Source organism: Chelon labrosus, assembly GCF_963514085.1.
Source record: "Chelon labrosus genome assembly, chromosome: 18".
Lineage (NCBI taxonomy): Eukaryota > Metazoa > Chordata > Actinopteri > Mugiliformes > Mugilidae > Chelon > Chelon labrosus.
In genome coordinates, this window is record NC_140351.1 from 21,802,617 (window position 1) to 21,822,465 (window position 19,849).

At 42.2% G+C, this 19,849-nt stretch overlaps 3 protein-coding genes across 5 annotated transcripts in view; 2 read left to right on the forward strand and 1 right to left on the reverse strand.

Moving 5' to 3' along the window:
- The window catches only part of LOC311503583 (receptor-type tyrosine-protein kinase FLT3-like), a 19,911-nt gene extending 7,239 nt beyond the window's left edge, over window positions 1–12,672 (forward strand). For all 3 annotated transcript variants that reach the window (XM_084566393.1, XM_084566394.1, XM_084566392.1), the window contains exons 4-25: window positions 5,622–5,776; window positions 5,858–5,973; window positions 6,091–6,202; window positions 6,302–6,441; window positions 6,523–6,683; window positions 6,813–6,951; window positions 7,072–7,249; window positions 7,437–7,537; window positions 7,628–7,745; window positions 7,830–8,008; window positions 8,103–8,209; window positions 8,291–8,423; window positions 8,825–8,929; window positions 9,015–9,125; window positions 9,301–9,457; window positions 9,645–9,757; window positions 9,911–10,035; window positions 10,373–10,495; window positions 10,592–10,703; window positions 10,795–10,894; window positions 11,549–11,654; window positions 11,832–12,672. In XM_084566393.1, the coding sequence (XP_084422519.1) occupies window positions 5,622–5,776; window positions 5,858–5,973; window positions 6,091–6,202; window positions 6,302–6,441; window positions 6,523–6,683; window positions 6,813–6,951; window positions 7,072–7,249; window positions 7,437–7,537; window positions 7,628–7,745; window positions 7,830–8,008; window positions 8,103–8,209; window positions 8,291–8,423; window positions 8,825–8,929; window positions 9,015–9,125; window positions 9,301–9,457; window positions 9,645–9,757; window positions 9,911–10,035; window positions 10,373–10,495; window positions 10,592–10,703; window positions 10,795–10,894; window positions 11,549–11,654; window positions 11,832–12,080 (2,940 nt within the window). In that variant the 3' untranslated portion in view covers window positions 12,081–12,672. The remainder of the gene's footprint in view (window positions 1–5,621; window positions 5,777–5,857; window positions 5,974–6,090; window positions 6,203–6,301; window positions 6,442–6,522; window positions 6,684–6,812; window positions 6,952–7,071; window positions 7,250–7,436; window positions 7,538–7,627; window positions 7,746–7,829; window positions 8,009–8,102; window positions 8,210–8,290; window positions 8,424–8,824; window positions 8,930–9,014; window positions 9,126–9,300; window positions 9,458–9,644; window positions 9,758–9,910; window positions 10,036–10,372; window positions 10,496–10,591; window positions 10,704–10,794; window positions 10,895–11,548; window positions 11,655–11,831) is intronic.
- Window positions 12,673–14,925: 2,253 nt separating this feature from the next.
- urad (ureidoimidazoline (2-oxo-4-hydroxy-4-carboxy-5-) decarboxylase) lies at window positions 14,926–15,765 on the forward strand. The gene is made up of 2 exons (XM_084566534.1): window positions 14,926–15,262; window positions 15,388–15,765. Exons 1-2 carry the CDS (start codon window positions 15,088–15,090, stop codon window positions 15,726–15,728), a joined length of 516 nt encoding a protein of 171 aa, XP_084422660.1. The 5' UTR covers window positions 14,926–15,087; the 3' UTR covers window positions 15,729–15,765.
- A 633-nt stretch (window positions 15,766–16,398) lies between these two features.
- Window positions 16,399–19,350, reverse strand: pdx1 (pancreatic and duodenal homeobox 1). The gene is made up of 2 exons (XM_084566533.1): window positions 18,280–19,350; window positions 16,399–16,816 (listed from the first exon to the last, which is right to left on the reverse strand). The coding sequence occupies exons 1-2, from the start codon at window positions 18,656–18,658 to the stop codon at window positions 16,431–16,433; spliced, it is 765 nt and encodes a 254-aa protein (XP_084422659.1). The 5' UTR covers window positions 18,659–19,350; the 3' UTR covers window positions 16,399–16,430.
- Window positions 19,351–19,849: the final 499 nt, after the last annotated feature.

Here is a 19,849-nt window from a genome sequence, read left to right on the forward strand (position 1 = left end):
GATCAGAAAGAGCAACGTCCGTCACCACAACCTCAGAGATATTAAGCCCTTTGGAAATGATCAAATCTAATATATGCCCTTTATTGTGTGTTGGACATGTTACATGCTGAGAAAGCCCAAAATTATCCAGAATGCCCAAAAGTTCAATAGCACATCTATCTTTGAGATTATCGGCATGAATGTTGAAGTCACCCACTAAGACAATGCAGTCAAAATCAATGCAAACAATAGACAGTAGTTTGACAAACTCGTCTGGAAACTTTGCATTGTATTTTGGTTGTTTGTAGATGGTTACAAAGAGAGATCGACAGGGAGATTTTAATTGAATAGCAACATATTCAAACGAGTCAAACTGCCCATAAGAAGCTTTCTTGCCCTGAATGCTGTCATTAAACAACACGGCGACTCCACCTCCTTTCTTATGCCTTCTTACTTCACTCATGAAGCTGAAGTTTGGAGGGGCTGACTCATTAAGAACTGTTGAACTGTTGTCTTGTGTTAGCCAACTTTCAGTTAAGAACATAATATCAAGCTTGTGCTTGATTATAAAATCATTGATTAAGAATGATTTGCCTGCCAGAGACCTAACATTTAAAAGAGCTAAGTTAAATGCGCTAAAAAGTTGATCATTCCCATGTTTGGAAACAGACTGTGGCTGACATGGAATGCGAATTAAATTTGAAGATGACATTTTTCTAGAAAGATGAACCAATCTTCTCCTCCGACCTATAGATACATGAATCAATGCAGCTTCCGACACAATGGGCCCTGGATTTTCCTTGGAAAAGTCAGGCACTACATTTGCCTTAAAACCTGGACCCAGAGCACATCAATTCCCAACACAGGTAACAAGCTGTGTTGGGCTCGTATTGGGGGATTGGAGTAGCGTCAGCTTTGGAGGGGGTGGTGGTGATGCCCGTCGGCGGGGAGTGGGTGGTTGTGAGGGCCGAGGTGGAATTTGGGGGGACAGGATCTCAGATGGGCCAGATGGGCTCGTATTGGGGGATTGGAATAGCGTCAGCTTTGGAGGGGGTGGTAGTGGTGCCCGTCGGCGAGTGGGTGGTTGTGAGGGCCGAGGTGGAATTTGGGGGGACAGGATCTCAGATGGGCGAGGGGTAAATTTAATGCCGACACTGACAAGTCTGTTCATTTGGTCAGTAAACTCCAGCATAGGAGAGGAGGGTGATGGGATACCCTCTGAGCTGGATGGAGTTTGGACAGTTGGAGATGGTGTGCAGGGCAGAGTTTTGATGGTAGGAGACAAATCCTCACAACCAGTGGCCCCTGGTGGAGGACATGAGGCATCCTCTTTTTTGCTCTGACATCCCTCATGGTCAGAGCTTACAGGTGGGGGGAGAGTCACTTCTCCTTGTTTTGGTGTTTGCTCCTTTTGTTTGGATTCCTCATATCTCTTGTCCTTGGGAATGGGAGCAGTATGACGCAGGCAGGAAGATAGGTTGCCACAGAAAAGTTTAACTCCTGCCTTGTTCAGAGACATTCCATCTCCTTTGAAAAAGTGTCTCCGGTCCCAGAAAAAGTTAAAATTGTCAATAAAATGAACTGAGTGGACATCACATGCAGTTGAGAGCCATCTGTTTAGTGCAAACAATCTGCTGAATCTTTCACATCCTCCTCTGACTGGTGGTAAAGGCCCACTGAAGAAAACTTCAACATTCAGAGAGCTCACTGTGTTTAGCAGATTACCTAAATCTCGCTTAAGCACTTCAGATTGTCGCTTCACAATATCATTTGCTCCAGTGTGCAGCACGAGATATTTCAGAGTTAGCCTAATACAGCCCAGTTATGCTCAAATGAATATCACGAGACGTCTACCATCAGATGAATGATATGGAAAAATTAAGTTAGAGCCTCTAAAGCCAGTGCTGCTACCCATGCGAACATGAACACTAAGCTTTTCCCTCCATGTAGCCTAAAACCTATCTAAGTATAAGTTTTTCGTTGTCACCCTGCCTCTCCGAATGCAAAACTGACATTAACAAAAATGCAATAATGTAATAACAGCTGAAAAAGTACTTGGGTGTGTGTTTTATTTTATATTTACCGTTCAATAATGCAATCGCTGCTGTCTGTCCCATAGAAGAACATGACAGCCAGCGTATGTTTAGGAACTAATTGGGTTTACATGAACCACGTGACAGGCATAGCGGCGACATCAAAGAGTGTCGCAACTCTCTCTCTCTATGGCTCTGGTTTTTACCATCTTAAGAATATAGCCAGAGTCCGCCCATTTCTCTCTCAGGCCAGCACGGAGGTACTGATGCATGCTTTTATCTCTTGTCGTTTAGATTATTGTAATGCCCTGCTCTCTGGTCTTCCCAAAAAAAGTATCTCTAATCTTCAGCTACTTCAGAACTCAGCCGCACGAGTCCTGACGAGGACCAGAGGGCGGGAGCACATTAAGCCGAATTTATGCTTCCGCGTTGACACAGCGCGTCCGTGCGTACGGACCTATTGCGGACCTATTGCGTCCTTGCGGACCCCCGTGCGTCCTACGCAAGGGCCAGACGCGCACCTCCCAAAAATCCTCGACGCGCGTCGAGGCGACGCAACAGCAACGCAGCAGCAACGCAGCGGCATTGGCTGTGATTGGTCCGCTAACTACATCCGCTGGAGACCGCTTTTCCGGTTTCCACTCATAAACATAATTGTCTCCTTTGTCGTGCCCTAATTTGCAATAGAAGTATTTCTTCCTCTGCTTGAATAATTTGGAGCTCCAACGCCAGTCTCTCTGTCTCGGTGTCCATCGTTCACTGTGACTACGGCAAAAGCCGGAAGGTAAATAAGGAGGCGAGATAGTCACAAGAGTGTCGGTCGGTCGGTCACAAAAAACCATAGCGCTCTCTACCGGTGTGGCATGCATTTCGACACGTAAACCCCACGCAGAACCATCACGGTCTCAAGCCGAATTTATGCTTCCGCGTTGACACAGCGCGTCCGTGCGTACGGACCTATTGCGGACCTATTGCGTCCTTGCGGACCCCCGTGCGTCCTACGCAAGGGCCAGACGCGCACCTCCCAAAAATCCTCGACGCGCGTCGAGGCGACGCAACAGCAACGCAGCAGCAACGCAGCAGCAACGCAGCGGCATTGGCTGTGATTGGTCCGCTAACTACATCCGCTGGAGACCTCTTTTCCGGTCTCCACTCATAAACATCATTGTCTCCTTTGTCGTGCCCTAAAGCCGAAATTATGCTTCCGCGTTGACACAGCGCGTCCGTGCGTACGGACCTATTACGGACCTATTGCGTCCTTGCGGACCCCCGTGCGTCCTACGCAAGGGCCAGACGCGCACCTCCCAAAAATCCTCGACGCGCGTCGAGGCGACGCAACAGCAACGCAGCAGCAACGCAGCAGCAACGCAGCGGCATTGGCTGTGATTGGTCCGCTAACTACATCCGCTGGAGACCGCTTTTCCGGTTTCCACTCATAAACATAATTGTCTCCTTTGTCGTGCCCTAATTTGCAAAAGAAGTATTTCTTCCTCTGCTTGAATAATTTGGAGCTCCAACGCCAGTCTCTCTGTCTCGGTGTCCATCGTTCACTGTGACTACGGCAAAAGCCGGAAGGTAAATAACGAGGCGAGATAGTCACAAGAGTGTCGGTCGGTCGGTCACAAAAAAACCATAGCGCCCTCTACCGGTGTGGCATGCATTTCGACACGTAAACCCCACGCAGAACCATCACGGTCTCACGACTGCGTCCAAGCAACTGCGTGGCCATTGCGTGACCATTGCGTGATCACTACGGGAAGCATAATTCAACCTTAATTTGCAATAGAAGTATTTCTTCCTCTGCTTGAATAATTTGGAGCTCCAACGCCAGTCTCTCTGTCTCGGTGTCCATCGTTCACTGTGACTACGGCAAAAGCCGGAAGGTAAATAACGAGGCGAGATACGTCACAAGAGTCTCGGTCGGTCGGTCGGTCACAAAAAATCATAGCGCCCTCTACCGGTGTGGCATGCATTACGACACGTAAACCCCACGCAGAACCATCACGGTCTCACACTGCGTCCAAGCAACTGCGTGGCCATTGCGTGACCGTTGCGTGACCATTGCGTGATCACTACGCGGAAGCATAATTCAACCTTTACACCGGTTTTAAAATCGCTGCATTGGCTTCCCGTGCGCTTCAGGATTGATTTTAAGGTTCTCTTACTTGTTTTTAAGTGTCTTAACAGTCTTGGGCCTCCTTATTTATCTGACTTACTTTTACCATATCAACCCTCGCGGACCCTGAGGTCGTCTGGTACTGGCCTTTTAACCATACCAAAAGTTAGATCGAAAACACACGGGGAGGCGGCTTTTAGTTATTATGGTCCCCGATTGTGGAACAGCCTGCCGGAGAACCTCAGGGCTGCAGAGACTGTTGATGTTTTTAAAAAGAGGCTCAAGACCCACCTTTTCAATCAGGCTTTTAACTGATTTCTTTTATTACCCTACCTTTTAATCAGATTCTTGATATGCTTTAACTACATGTCTTCATGTACAAGTTGAAAGCATTTTATCTATACTTTTCATTTTTACCCCATTTTAAAGTTTTAGTTTTCGGCCCTCAGATTTTAGCAGTTTTAGTTCTTAGCAGTTCTTCTCAGACTGTTTTATCATTTCTTTTTTTTTTTTTTATTATTTTTACTTTAATAATATGTTTTAACTACATGTCTTAATTTTACAAGCTGAAGGCATCTTATCTATATTGGTCATTTTTATTCTGTCTTACAGTTTTAGTCCCTCAGTTTTTAGCTCCAGTGTCTCCTCATGGGGGCCTACCGCACTGGGAGCTGCTCTGGTCTACTGACGGGGGTGCTGTCCTGTGGGTGGCTCTGGCCCTGGTGGCTGGGGGGCTCTGCACCTTGGTGTAGGGCCTCCTGTCTACCCGGGTCAGGGCTGTCTCTCTACGGCGCCACTGCCTATAGTCGTGGGCTGGAGGCCCTCTTGATGCGGTCGGCCCCCAAAGGTGGCTTTTTCCTTGCTCCAGGTCTCAGTGCCAGCCATGTCTCTCTCTAACGTGTACAGTGAGTGTGAGCCTTTGTGTGTGTGCGTGTGTATGTGTTTCTACATGTGGGGGGGGGTGTATGTGTGTGTGGGTGGGTGTGTGTCTCTGTGTATCTCTGTGTTTTTACGGGGGTGGGAGGGTTGGGTTTTGTCCTTAGTGTTTTTAGCCTGTGTTTTGTCTTTGCTGATTTTAGCCTCTGTGAGGCACTTTGTATTGCTTTTAGTATGAAAAGTGCCATACAAATAAAATTTGATTTGATTTGATTTGATTTCAGAGGACAACATTTTACATTTTACTTTCCACTCTATTACATTTATTTGATTTAGTTTCTTTTTTTCCGTACAAGCTGTCATGTTCATCTTTTTGTAAAGTGGTTCATAGTAGCTCCATCTGCACCCTCACCGATAACATGCAAATACTTATGTACTTTTACTTAAAAAATAATTATTTATTGCTGTCCTGGCCCATGTACTTAAGAAAAGTGTCTGTGAGTCATTTTTATCGGTTAATTCAAACTTTAGAGAATGAAACACAAAATAAATCTACACAAAATCTACTTTCATGCAACTTAATGTAGGGGCATTAAATGGCAGGTCTTGTCTTACAGGTGGCATGTTTCCTGCCAGCTGATTATCTGAATGAGTCTGGTCCTGTCAGGATGGACTTGTCTATGGGTATGAAACTCGTCATCTCCCTGAAGGGCCTCCCTGGACATCCTCCCTGCCGCTGGAATGGAACAACAGATCATCAAGAAATGACAATGTAAGTGTGCGTGGGCTTAGCCGTGTTTTGTATTGCCGTGTATATATAATTAAACTGACACATTTACTTAAACTTCTGCAGAAATGGGGGTTACACCGTGGTTAAATCAGCACTGTCTGAGAAAGATTCAGGGGAGTACGCACTGACTTGTGAAACTAACAACTCCAGTCAGATAACTGTGCATCTTAATGTATTGAGTGAGTAACATCTCAGCTTATCTCTGCACAAATGCTCCACCAGCACTCAACACAGCGAACAAGCACAAGGCAGTCTGATGGTTGGAAATGAATAACACTATATCATTAATTTTCTAGAACGTCCGACAACACCACGGCTGATGCTGGACCGTGTAAATGAAAGATTCAGGTCCCCCCGTTTTCAGTGCACCTCTGAGGGCTCCCCAAGGCCCGTAATACAGTGGTCGGGGTAAGGTGACATCTTTTACATTTGTATACACAGCTTTATCAAAAGTCCCATATAAAAGCATGTTCCCTGAATGGCAGTGTTTTTCCTTCTTTCAAACAGAAACAAGGCTGGGGAAGATGTTTCTGAAATAAATGGAATTGCCAAGAGCAGCATATCGAGTGCTGACTATCCTGATAATGAAGTGATGTGCTGTGCTACTAACACTGAAGGACAAGAATGCTCTCAACTCTATGACTATGGTAGTTAATTGTAAAAGATATGCAATTACTTCATTACATCAGACAAAAGAAGAGTAAATTAAAAAATACCATGTGTTTCAGACTTTGATAGTTCAAAGGATGAAGTTTCAAACATGACCCTGAGCCCTGGTCAGACTCTACTTCTTCGCTGTCAAAGAAGAGGTTTGTCCGGCTATCCTGTATGGGAGAAGGGTGACAAAAGACTGGAGGATAGAACTGTAGGATGTGACTTAAAGAAAAAGGTAAAGTGAAGATTCACAGAAACTAATGAGACTCTTTCAGTTTTTCGTGTGAACAAATTTTCCTTTATGTCACAAAACTGTATTGATATTCTCAATGCAAACCGCAACAGCAATGTGTTTTTCTTCCAGATGTGCATTACAAATGACCGACATGCTGGGAGACTGTTTGCCTACCTTCTCATGACATCACTTAGTGTGGACGACAGTGGTACATACACCTGCCGGAGTCCAAATGGACCAACCAAAGCTGTTTACATACATGTACAGGGTTAGTACGTTTGACTTTATTATTATTCTGCAGAATAATGGGAACTGCAGCCATGAAGTAATTGTTGCTTAAAATGTAGGTCGGCTGTGCATGTACTGATTTATTACTGTGTTGCGTCAGCTGAAGGTTTCCTCTCCGTCCAACTGGATGAGACCAAGATTGTATCAGCCGAGAACGCATCGAGTGCCGGCCTGCAAGCCAGCGTCTCCTACCATCCTCTGCTGACGCACTGTTCCTGGGAGGCCCCTGATAAAACTATAACGAAATGCACCAGGGATACATGGGTAACAAAGCACAGGTAGTTTCACGAACCAATATTTCTGGAGCTCAGAAATATTAACAAACTTCTAAAAGCTGGAAGCATGTAGAAATATGCAGAATATTAAAAAACAGACTCTGAATGTATTAAGGTAATATGAATTATATAACTTAAAACTCCTAGATGATTACTTTAAAGCTTTAAAGCTCTGATGCTGTTTTCTCAGGAACGTGATGCTACGTCGTCCGCTCGAGTCAGGAGCTTATAAGTTACACCTGCAGGCTGGAGGATACAGCGCCACAAAGACAATATCTGTGTGTGTTGCAGGTAAGTTAATGTAAAAGTCATTTAAAAAAACATATTTTACAGGTATATTTTAAATGTTTCAATACTTAAAATCCACTGATTTGGTTCCAGACACACCACAGGTCACACTGACTGAAGATCATGATAACTTCATCATTCAGACTGCAAGTCTTGTGCCAGCAAATTATTCTTGGATAGAAGACATTACAGATAATGGAGGGAATACCAGGTATGGTTACCTTCACATCTGTTCAGCTTAAAGGGTGTAGTAGACCCTGGCAATTAAAAGTCACTGTTCTTTTTCTCACTACAGCTATGAAACAATTCACAGTGAAACAGATAACGATGTCCTTTGTAACAAGACTATCAATACAATTGTGAGCAAAGAGAAGGTGATAGGACGCCATGTAAAGTTTTGCCTGGAAAACTCTGTCAACTCCTGGTGCAAAGTCTGTCATTTTCCGCCTCCACCAAAACCCTCCACATCCAACGGTAGTACCACCTTTATTTATTTATTTTTGCGCACAAAATGACTAATAAAATTGGCTTTGTTAAAAGCTGTTGTGCATACATTGATGATTTTCAGATCCACAAAGTGATCCCGCCCGGATGCTGCTGAAAATACTCAGTTTGTCTCTGCTTCTGGCCTTGGTGGTAATCAGCGTGGCGCTCATGTATTTCGTCAAAAAGAAGGTAAATATGACGCATCAAGTCATAAATAAACACACTAACACACAAGTGCACATGACAACAAACATTTTGTGTTCCCAACAGAAGCCCCAGTATCAGCCTCAGCTTCAGATGATCCAGATGGTTGGCCCCAACGACAACGATTACATCTACATCAACTTCAAAGACTTTGAGTACGACCGGAAATGGGAGTTTCCCAGGGAGAATCTGGAACTGGGTATGAATCATACTTGGCATTATACACGGCAGGAGAACTCTGACCCCTTAAGTAGAGGTACTGATACAGCAATATAAAAGTATCCCCCTTGGAAGTAAAGCACCTGCATGAAAAGTCAGTCTAAATAAAAGTACTAAATTTTTAGCAGTGGAATGTAGTTGAAGTTCAGTTGACCTCTGAATTGTCATCAATGTTTAGGAAGCAAGGGCCCCCCCTTCAAATGGTGATGAAACACAAACTACATGAATATGTTAGAATTTCACCTTTCCTTTAAACGCTACTTAAATTAAACCATTTGAGAAGTTTAAATGTCATAGTGACGTATAAGCCTGTACAGGTAATGTACAGTAGCATTATTTTCCTGTAAGGTCCATATCATATACTTCCTGTGTCGTTCACAGGTAAAGAACTGGGCTCTGGAGCTTTTGGGATGGTGGTCCAAGCTACAGCTTACGGCATCAACAAGCCTGGAGTCTCACAGCAGGTGGCCGTCAAGATGCTTAAAGGTCAGTGTTTATTCTGTGCGTCTACGTTTCATTCTGTGCGCTACAGAGACTACTTCAGTGTCTGATCTGCTTTTCGAACCTGCAGAAAAACACCACTCTGTGGAGAAGGAGGCTCTCATGTCGGAGCTGAAGATGCTCACTCACATCGGTCACCACAACAACATTGTGAACCTGCTTGGCGCGTGCACAGACTCAGGTACGCTTACCACTGCTAATCACAAACCTGCGCAGTAAATATGTACGCTCATAACAACTGATTGTACCTTTGGTAGTTTTGATAGAAAGGGTGTACCACTGTGATTTGTGAATAGAAGAGATGTTGTGTACTTGTGTTACACAGAAGTTACAGACTGTTTATTTTCCCCATTTAGGACCCATTTACCTGATTTTCCAGTACTGCTGTTATGGAGACTTGCTGAACTACCTGAAAAACAACAGCGAACGGCACCACAAGTCTGTGACCGATGCTTTTAACAAGGACCGTGTCATCAGTCTTTACCACAACCTGAATCTGGGGAAAAACCAGAGGTAGGAAGAGTTGGGAATTAAGGATGTAAAGAACAATAGTGGGAAGAGTTTAGTAAAGACTTCAGGGCTATGTGAAATGTGCAGACAGGTTTACATATAAGTACTGCCTATATCCTGTTGAAATGTGTTAATGATTCGGTTTTAGAGTTGAAGTCACAAGAATCATGTCACTTTTGTGTCTTCTCAGTGAGCTAGAAGCAAGAATGGACACGTACGTGCCCATGTTCAGCTCTACCAGCAGGGGGCAGGAGGACATCGCCCTTCTCACCTTTAACTCCACTGACATGGATGCTTATGAAGGTCAGAAACACTATTTGAATCCAGGAGAACATCCATGTTGTTGTACTAGAAATACATCAACATAAGCTATGAGGTGAAAATGGGATCTGTCTGAGCAGGGAGTAACAAGACACTTTGAGCTTTGTTGATTGTAACGGAGCAGTTTATTTGCAGACCCATCTATGATCTACGAAAGTGCAGATGACGAAGGAGAAGACCTGCAGGCCCTGACCTTTGATGACCTGCTGAGCTTTGCCTTCCAAGTGGCCAAAGGAATGGAGTTCCTCTCTTCCAAGCATGTAAGAAACAAAAAAGGGTCAAAATTATTCACCTGTTGCTTTCCCAACTTTTTAAGTATCCATACATATGCAACACTCACTCACAGTTTTAGCTTTGCAGTTGTGGTTTATCTTTGTATCGTGATAATAAATATATAGTTTTGAGGTTATGGAAGATCACTCTGATAAAACAGACTACACTTCAGTTTTAACAAATGTCAATGTGCATTTTTCATAATTCTTTACATTTATAATCAAGAATTATAATTCATCTAGATGGAAAGCTTTTGTCACATTAATAGACACAATTCAAGTAATTTCAATTAACCTACTGACGATTGCTCCCGTTCATCTGCAGTGTATCCATCGGGACCTGGCAGCTCGAAATGTGTTGGTGACAAAAGGCAGGATGGTGAAGATCGGTGACTTTGGGCTGGCTTGGGACATCGACAATGACTCCAACTATGTAGTGAGAGGAAATGTATGTCAGATTATACTTTCATATCATTCAGCTTGTTGTTAAGGTATTTTTATTTATTTGTTTTAAATCACATTGCTGTCTGTGGGTGTCTTCCAGGTGCGTTTGCCAGTGAAGTGGATGGCACCAGAGAGCATCTTTCAGGGCTTGTACACCATGAAGAGTGACGTCTGGGCTTACGGCATTCTGCTCTGGGAGATCTTCTCACTCGGTAGCTTTCACAGACAGTTCACATGACACATTTAAAAGTCAAACACACAATCGATCCCTGCAGCATGATAAACATAAACTGTTGTCCTCAGGCGTCACTCCGTATCCTGGCATGAAGGTGGATCACACGTTCTACTCGATGATTGAGAGAGGATTTATGATGGACTGTCCGTACTATGCCGACGAGTCTGTGTAGGTGTCTTTGCTCTGCATGCAGCTCTCATGTTTCTCCAGTAAACAAACGTTTATAGGGATTTACGGCACATAGAAGTTGAAATTGTAATAATACAACACAATATACCATTATTAGAGAAAAGAGTAGCAGGAAATAGTATGCTTTATTATGGCTAGTTGTATATATCTGGGTTAGTGGTGACATCTTCAGTTCATGGTAAAAAGTAACATCAACTCAATTTTAAGGGTAATGAAACTATACAAGTATTTCTGTTCACTGCTACTCCCACTACATTCCAGGAGTCTGTTCTTAAGTCTATTCGTATGAATGACAAATTATTTAAGAAAATCAGGCTTTGAATTTCCAAATGTAGCTAGAATTACCTTTATAAACTTTAACATACCAGTAACAATTATCCAATGATCTACTCCGTTTATTGGATTATAAATCAGGCTTGTTCATAATTTACTTTTGATAATATGAGTAAACATGGCTGAGATTAATTCTGTAATTTTGAATATTTTTTTGAAGATGGAAGCATACTTTCTTCCAGATCAAACAAAAAGACCAGCAATATTTAACTAATAGATATGGAAAATCTTATCTCCACATGGAGGAGCTGAATTGAAGTCTGAATTTGTATCTCTGCTGTCTATGTGTTTCCTCTCCAGGTATGGGATTATGTGTAAGTGCTGGGCCCTGGATCCATGCAACCGCCCATCTTTCTCCAAGCTGGTGTCCTTTATGTGTGACCAGCTGACAAACAGAGAGGAGATGGTGAGTCTGTTGTGCAAGGTCAACACACACATATATATATATATATATATATATATTTATTTTTTTTATGCAATGGATCTGCAGTAGAGTCACGAGAATGTAAATAGTGTATCTGCTCTAAGCAACATAATATTACTCCTTCTCTTTTTCCATCTCTACTATAACATGCTCGACCAGTATTCCACCGAGTACCAAAATGCATTGGCCATTTTGGACATTGCAGCCTTAATAAAACACGACGACAACAAGACTCAGTTGGGCAATGACTACTGCAAAACCAACGCGACTGAAGTAAGCAAAGCAGAAGAATCCGGCTCAGTCACTGTGGCAGCTGAGGAGGAGGAGAGGGAGGAGGAGGAGAAGAAGGAGGAGAAGAAGGAGGAGAAGAAGGAGGAGGAGGATCTGAAGCCATTTGATACAGAGTGATCAAGCAAGTCGACATTAAAACCATTTAATCTCTATGACAGTTTACTTGTTATTATTCTCTCAGGATTTACAGTAGAATGCATCTGCTTTATATAATATTCAAATGTGGCACGCATTTTTAGACTCTTAGATGCGACTGAATAATCCTAAGTAGCATGTATTTAACATAACTTTTCATAATCTGCTGACATAACAAAATGGTTTATATATGTGTGTGGAATTGTATTTTTCACAAAATGTGGTCTTTATATATTTTTCTTATTGTTGAGTTTGTATTATGCAATTAATAATGAAAAATATTTAATTGTATTCTCACACATGGAGCTATGGAGTTGGAACTGTTTTCAGACTGAGCAACTTATACTATATGGCAGTAAACCTTTGCCTTAATAATTTGTAAGACACTTATAAATCCGTAAAAGCTGTTTAAATTTGATTTTGTAACACTTTTATATATTTTTATTATTAGGCAAGATTTCTGAAGTTATATCAGTGAATATATTCTGGATTATTTACACTGTATCCTATTATATCATGTTTAAGCATTATACCTGCAGTAAAATGTACTTTACTCATTAAAAAACAGTCATTTGTGTTTGTCAGATTATTTAACTTGCAACAAGTTTCTACAGGTCGACCAAGCGTTCCACAACAAAAGACCAAAATAAAATATCAGCAATTATACTAACTTTATTCTTCCTTGATGTTAAGTAACTGAATACTTTTACTCAAGTGTTTACTGAGTGAGCTTTATTACTTTAACTCAGGGTTTTCCACTTCCTGCTGCATATTTCAGATGGACATGTACATTTTAACTGTACTACATTTATCTAACTGCTGCAATTATTACTTTTTAATGTGAAAGCATACTGATTACTTCATAAAATGTAATGTTATGTTAAAAAATAATAATGCAGCCCTATTAATAGTAATAGTAGTTTAACTTAACCACTTCAAACAAATACAACTACAATGAACAATAATGAAAAACGTTCTGAATCAAAACTATTTAGTAAGCCACATCTCTATGACCTCTCAAACTCTAAACTCTGTGACCATCTGTCAATCAGGTTTTAGAGGTCAGATAGCAGCGAGCTATTCCAGGCAGTCAAAACATAGCCCTTTTATGAATTAAACAACATCGAAACATGACTATCAAAAAAGAAAATAATCCTCCTGAAAATTACCTTAACTTTTGTTGTATTTAAGTAGCCTATGGGGCCTTTAGACTAGCAGACTTCTATTTTTGATTCCAGCAGATTTGAAGCAGATCTGACTAAGAAAAAATTAACCAGAGGCAGAAATGTGGGCTATTTTCTGTGTGTCCACCAGTGCATTAACCCAAGCAGTGTCCGAAGGTCAGTAAATACTGTCCATGAAACAACAGAGAGTGTGTATTCAAGGCATTACGGTAAAGGTGTGAAAGAGTTGACCTTTCAAAATAAACAATCTCATTCTGTTAAAGACATTTGACAGTATTTCATTTATTCTATTAGTCTGCAAATTATCATAGTAAATATATAAAAATGTATTTTTTGAAAAAAGAAAACCATGAATGAAGTTATGAAAATTATGATTAATAATGACAAATAATACTTTTCCAAAATAATCAATTAAGCACCTAACCTTGAAAGACTTTGATTTTTTTCTGTGACCAGTGTCAATTCTAAAAAGAGCAAAAAACAACTTATGGCATGTTATGTCCTGACTTACAAACTAAAAGTTCTCTCAAAAGCTATACAGGTATTTGAAAAATGGATTCAAAATGATATTAAAAGGAAACTCTCTGTTTTCGCAGATCATTTTCACTGCTTAAAATGGTGCACCACTCAGGAAATATCATGCACTTAAGATTTTTTAGGGGTACACCCTGGACAGGTCGCCAGTCCATCGCAGGGCTATCCTTATTTCTGATCTTGTCATATATTTTTGCTCTTTTTTGGGGACCTGAAGGTGCTTCCCTTAGAGTTGACCCTAGACTCTCTGTAGGGCTCCCAGCTGGCCTGTTATTGGATAAATAGCAGAAAGAACTGGAGGAAGTTGCCGCAGACAGGGATGATGGGCGTCTCTACTCCTCCTGTTGCTGCCATGACCATGAACCCATTTGGAGAATGGATGGATGAATTTTATAATCTGTCTAAAATGTGTGACATCTTGTTGAGTTTAGGCCATGGCAAAGGGTGGCTTTTCATATGAATATAATAATAGTGCTGCCAAAATAAAATTAAGAGACACACGTGTTTAACATTATTTACCATGATATTTAGTTATAGTTGAGACTGATATTTTGGAGATTTGATCTTGTGATGTTGATGTGGTGTAGCCTGTATGAGAGGAGGAAGATAATGCCCTGACCTTCCTACTGCATGCTGTCAATTCCTAGAGGATGTAGAGTGGATTCATATACTCCAGCTACCATGGACATGACAGAAATGACTAACTTATGTGTATCTAAAAGTTAAAGGGTACTACTAACAACATCAACAAAATATTTATATATTCTCTGAATTTAAAAGGAACAGAGGCCAAATATGTGACATTTTGTCGGCTTTAATTAAAAAAAAAATCAAAATACCTTGGTATTTTCAGAGTGACATTCTGAGTAAGGTGTGCAATCAGTCTGACATGGAAACAGTAAGTTTCTTTATAATATAATTCTGAATTTACAGCACATACCACTATATACTGTACAAGTATATGACGATATTTTCCTTTACCGTTAACAATTTTATTATTTTAATTTTTGTAATGTATAGCTTGTTATTACCTTTGTTGTTTTTTTGTGCATTTATTCATTCATCTTTTACTGAATGAATCAGTTAATGAATTCATATAAAATACGTTTAACCGGAAGATCAATCTTATCAATCTTATTTTGAAGGCCAGTTCTTGCACCTTTACCGTAATGCCTTGAAAACACACGTGCCCATGGTTTTTGAAGTGGGGGCTTACCGCAGTTAATAACTGCACTCATTAAAGAGTGTTCCCCAAAATAAAAATAAAAAAGATGGACATCGCCACGGTAAATGAGCTTCCTTACGAAGATTTTGTGAGTATTTTCGGCAATGTGGTGGAGAAATGTCCAATTATAACAGCTGCAGTATGGTCTAGGCGTCCCTTTGGTAGCTTAAATGCTTTGGAGGCTGCAATCAGTGAGTTCATCGATGATCTCCCAGAATCAGGTGATACACATTTTAACTTTTGTTTTAGTTTTTTGTACTTTTTGCATCTGTTTCGTGGGGTTGCTGCGCCCCCGAATTTAATTTACTCTGCGCGAAATCATGGCAAACTGTCATCATGTGTTCAGGTAAAGAGGGGATCCTCAGGTGTCACCCGGACCTGGCGGGTAGGGACCTCCAGAGCGGCACCTTGACCCGAGAGTCGCTCGAGGAGCAGGCGCGAGCCGGAATGGATGCCCTCAGCTCGGAGGAAGCCTCGCGCATGGCCCGGCTCAATGAGGAGTACAAGAGGCGCTTCGGGTTCCCGTTTGTCATCTGCGCCCGAATGAACGACAAAGCAAACATCTTGCGGCAGCTCACCGAGCGTTGCCAGAACGAGCGCCAGGTGGAGAGGGCGCGTGGCGTGGAGGAGGTTAAGAAGATATGCCGCCTGCGTCTCCAAGCTTTGGTGCTCAGCAACAAGTTATGAGATGATGTTGGATGTAAAGACTGCCATTGTTGTCTGGCTGAAAGGCTAAGATATATTCTTTATTCCAAATTTATTGTGAGAGTTATTCATCTATTAAACTTTATAATGAATTCTTCAAACACTAAAACACCATTGACATGACAGGTGTACCTATATACACGTGGACACTGATACATGGAAAATACACTTTCTTGACATATTACACACATTTATAAACATGTTGTCGCCTATTTGCCAGGCTACTACTCACTCTGCTGATGTTAAAAAAAAACAAGGTAATGTAAAACTTTTACGCCATGCAACACTTGTGTAAAGCGAATCCTTCTCAAGGGGGAGAAAGGAGATGGTTCTGCTGTCTCTCTATGCCATCTGGTGTCCAACATATCTCAACGCACGTATGGTGAAGTAGAATGAAGAAACGTCCCTTCAGTCCAGAAATGTCACATTGTGAGATCCAAAAATGGGACTTAAGTTGTGGAAATTTTAATGGGTCCGTGGAAAATGAGCACGTTATAGTTATAAATGTAATCTCATTCTGTAATTTTGGGAGAGTTAGTGGGGAGAGTCCATTATCGTCCTCAGAATTTAAAAAAAAAAAAAAAAAAAAGTCTGCGTTAAAATATGGAGTTGAGTCTGTTCAGGTCCCATACAAAGTGAAATGATCCTTGAAATATTACTTTAGTCTTAATACTAAAAACTGGTCTATGCGGGCTCTCTGGGCCCAGATGCCGACAGAGTGTGACCGTGCAGCGGGGAAACAGGTGGTGTGGTGTTGAGAGGTCCGTTTGTGGAAGACACCCCACCTGCGGCCTCCCCCTGTTCTCCAGAGGTGATGGACGAGTCCTGGTCCGGGTCGGCGCCCCTCGCCCTCCTCCGGTCCTCCTCCTTCTTCCACTTCATGCGCCGGTTCTGGAACCAGATCTTGATGTGGCGCTCGGTGAGGCTCAGGGTCAGCGCCAGCTCCACGCGCCGCGGCCTCGAGATGTAGCGGTTGAACAGGAACTCCTTCTCGAGCTCCAGGAGCTGAGCGCGCGTGTAGGCAGTCCTCGTGCGCTTGTTCTCCTCCGTTTCCGCCATCACGTACGGCCCTAAAACAAACACCGAGATTTATAAATGAGGCAAAAAAACAAAATAAAATTATACTCAAATTTTTAAATAAGTCAATTTTATATTCACTGAAATAATTGTCATAAATAAGAAAACTATTTTGTATATTTTTTTAATATGTATTAGCCAGCAGTATCTACAGAAACTACAGTGCATTTGTCTTACATATGCAGAAAGATAAAAAACAATGGCATAAAAAATGAAATCAGTAGTTTATAATCACACAAATACATTTCCTTATGTTCAACTTTGGAAAAAAAGATAATTTAAACTTTAATTCGTGTTAACTGCAGACTTTGGGTGGGGAGATTAAGAGATTAAGCAGAAGTTGTTTGCTTTTACTGTGGGACAACATACTATCCAGCATAAAAGATCTCGGTGCTCGTGTTGACCCACATCTTAAAATTCACTGCAGGGATCAAATGAAAAGGCCAACAACATAAAAGCGTTTACACTGATAAATAATGTGGTTTGTGATATCACGGGGAACAAACGCAAAGTCCTTTTGATCTGGTTTAGTCACTGAGACTATAGCAAGCAAGGTTATTTATTCCAGTGGCTCAGTTTTTTTAGAAAACAAATGGTGAAACATTTTACAAAAATCCACCAAACTATTCGTAATTTTTCTTCGTTTCAGTCGCTTTAAATTGTGCTTTTATACATATTATCTTCTAAAATCAATCGCATTTTGTGTCAATTGAAGATTGAGTCAGAGCAGGAAAGAATATTCCCTCGTATGTGACACAGTTTTCTCCCGTTTTATAAAAACTGGGATTAAAAGCATTAAGTAGCATCAGTTACTTTGAAATAAAACCAAATTTGACTTTATCGGTTATAGGTCGACTTCAGCAGAAGGAAACTTCTCAGGCACTCTTTGCCTTTGCCAGATCTCCTCGTTAGAAAGCTTGATAAAATGTAATCCACTGAAAACGCCTTGTCCTCGAACATTTAATACATTAACATTATCCTCTGTACAACCTCAAGATGTTACATTACACTACAGCTTAAGTATAAAAAGGTCTTTTCTTTTTACTAGAAACCACATCAATCAAAAGCGACTGCTCAGTGTTTAACAGCCTATTATACTTCTCTATAGTATCCAGCCACTGATGGCTTAAGATATGCCGATTTGTGAAAACGTTTTGTGAAGACAAAACCCACAATTTTGTGTCGATAACACCTGATAACATAAACGCTGACCTTCCGGGACTTTTACAAATTGACTGACAAGGTAAACTGAAACACCCAAGATCATATTGTTGGGAGCATGATGTCAGTACAGGCCTCGCAAGAAGCTGAAACTCACTTGTTAATGAGGTATGACTACAGAATAATGTTAAATTGTCCGTGCATTCTCGTTTAAAATTCAATTTGGATTTCTATAAAATGAAAGGAAACTTTATGCGGCGAAATTCTGCATTCACTGGTGTGTTTGGCGGTTTACCTGTCCACTGTCCCTTCCATGTGTGTGAGTGGGATTTAGTGGTTTTCATCCAGGGGAAAGGGAGGTGATATCTGCTCTGTTCCCCGGCGTCACCATAACCCTGAGGCTGGAGGTTCTGCTGCTGGAGGCCCTGCGGATGGTGGAGCTGAGGCACGCATGGATCCTCCCGCATGCTGTGTAGACCGTAAGTAGGGGCAATGTCAGGAAGGCTGGCCTGCTCCAAGGATCCCATGGCCGGCGGTGTGTAGACGGAGTGGACCTGTCTGCTCATGTAGAGACAGGGCGGTGGGCTGTGGCTGTAGTCATCACCCTGGGGTCTCTGGTAGGCGCAGGAGTCTTTAAATACCTGAGCGGGATAATAATGATCTTCCCGATTCATGGCTGGCGAGGACCCGAGGCTGCGGGGCCGTTTGCGCGCACATGTACCTGCGCCCTACCTCTGCGTGGACCTTCAGCTCTACCTGCCTCTGGCGCAACTGCGAGGCCCTTGCGGCTCCACACAGGTGTGTCACTCTGTCACCATGTGACTCCGCAGCTGCCCGGCCATTGGTTTCACTGTTTGCTCAAAACGGCAGACCTACAGCCCCTCAGTTTCCAGGATATTCTGCAGCTAGTGGGATTTTTTCAGTAAATTGAACCGTCAGCGCGTAAATCAATGCCACTCTGCAAATACCGCAACGTTTACCTGGCATCTACCTGTGTCTGACCCCACAGCAACAACAGACAAGTGAAACAGGTGAATCTATGGGAGCCTGCCTCCACACAGAGAAAGGAGTAAAGAGGTTAGTCTAGAGCGCATGCAAGGAACACGTTTCTCATGTAGCACATATTGGATTGTCCTCAAACAATGCAGCCAACGACAATTTATACGGATATATCTCTTGTCTGCAAACTGCGGTTGATAAATCGATATGTATGGGCGCAAACATTGGTTGACCTGCGAGATAAGAGACCTGGATGGAGACACAGTTGTCTTGGAAACTCGGGTGAAAAGCTCAAACAGCACAGGCTACTTCCACGGCCTCCTTTTTCTCATTTGTCCGCTCTTTTCTGACGTTTAAAATGTACCCATTATACTTTTGTAAATGCATCATTTAACACCATTTTGCGCGCGAGGGCCCACATTCCCAGCACGAAGGGCACTTGGCGACAACAAACACAAAGCTGCCGGGGCTCGCAGCACTCTCGCCATGTTTGCTGGCCATTAGTCTTCGGCGGCCGTGCGCTCGCCCCATTAAACAACAGCTCTCGTGGTAAACCAATTAGGCTGGAGTGAGCGAGTGAACTCAATTAACCGCCATGCGCACGGAGCTCGTCTCCAAAAACTCCCCGCACACCTGCGCCGTCACGCAACATGTCTAGCCCCTGCTATAAGAATGGATCTATTTCCAGGCAAACTGTATAAGAAGATCAGGCTTTTACCTTGATAGTGTGCATCAATAGACTATTTACACTGAGTTCTTCAAAAGCAATTATGGCACTTTCCACGGTATCTTAATGGGGCACTCAGCGGTGCAATAAAGTTCAAGTAAACCAATTCTATACAAAACACCCCCTGCACGACGGCTTA

Excerpts from the sequence above, each read along its gene's own strand:
- urad (XM_084566534.1), top strand. The coding sequence starts at position 15,088 with ATGGACATCGCCACGGTAAATGAGCTTCCTTACGAAGATTTTGTGAGT. Across the intron at positions 15,263-15,387 it reads CGATGATCTCCCAGAATCAG|GTAAAGAGGGGATCCTCAGG; the intron begins GTGATACACATT and ends TCATGTGTTCAG.
- pdx1 (XM_084566533.1), bottom strand. The coding sequence starts at position 18,658 with ATGAATCGGGAAGATCATTATTATCCCGCTCAGGTATTTAAAGACTCC. Across the intron at positions 16,817-18,279 it reads ATGGAAGGGACAGTGGACAG|GGCCGTACGTGATGGCGGAA; the intron begins GTAAACCGCCAA and ends TGTTTGTTTTAG.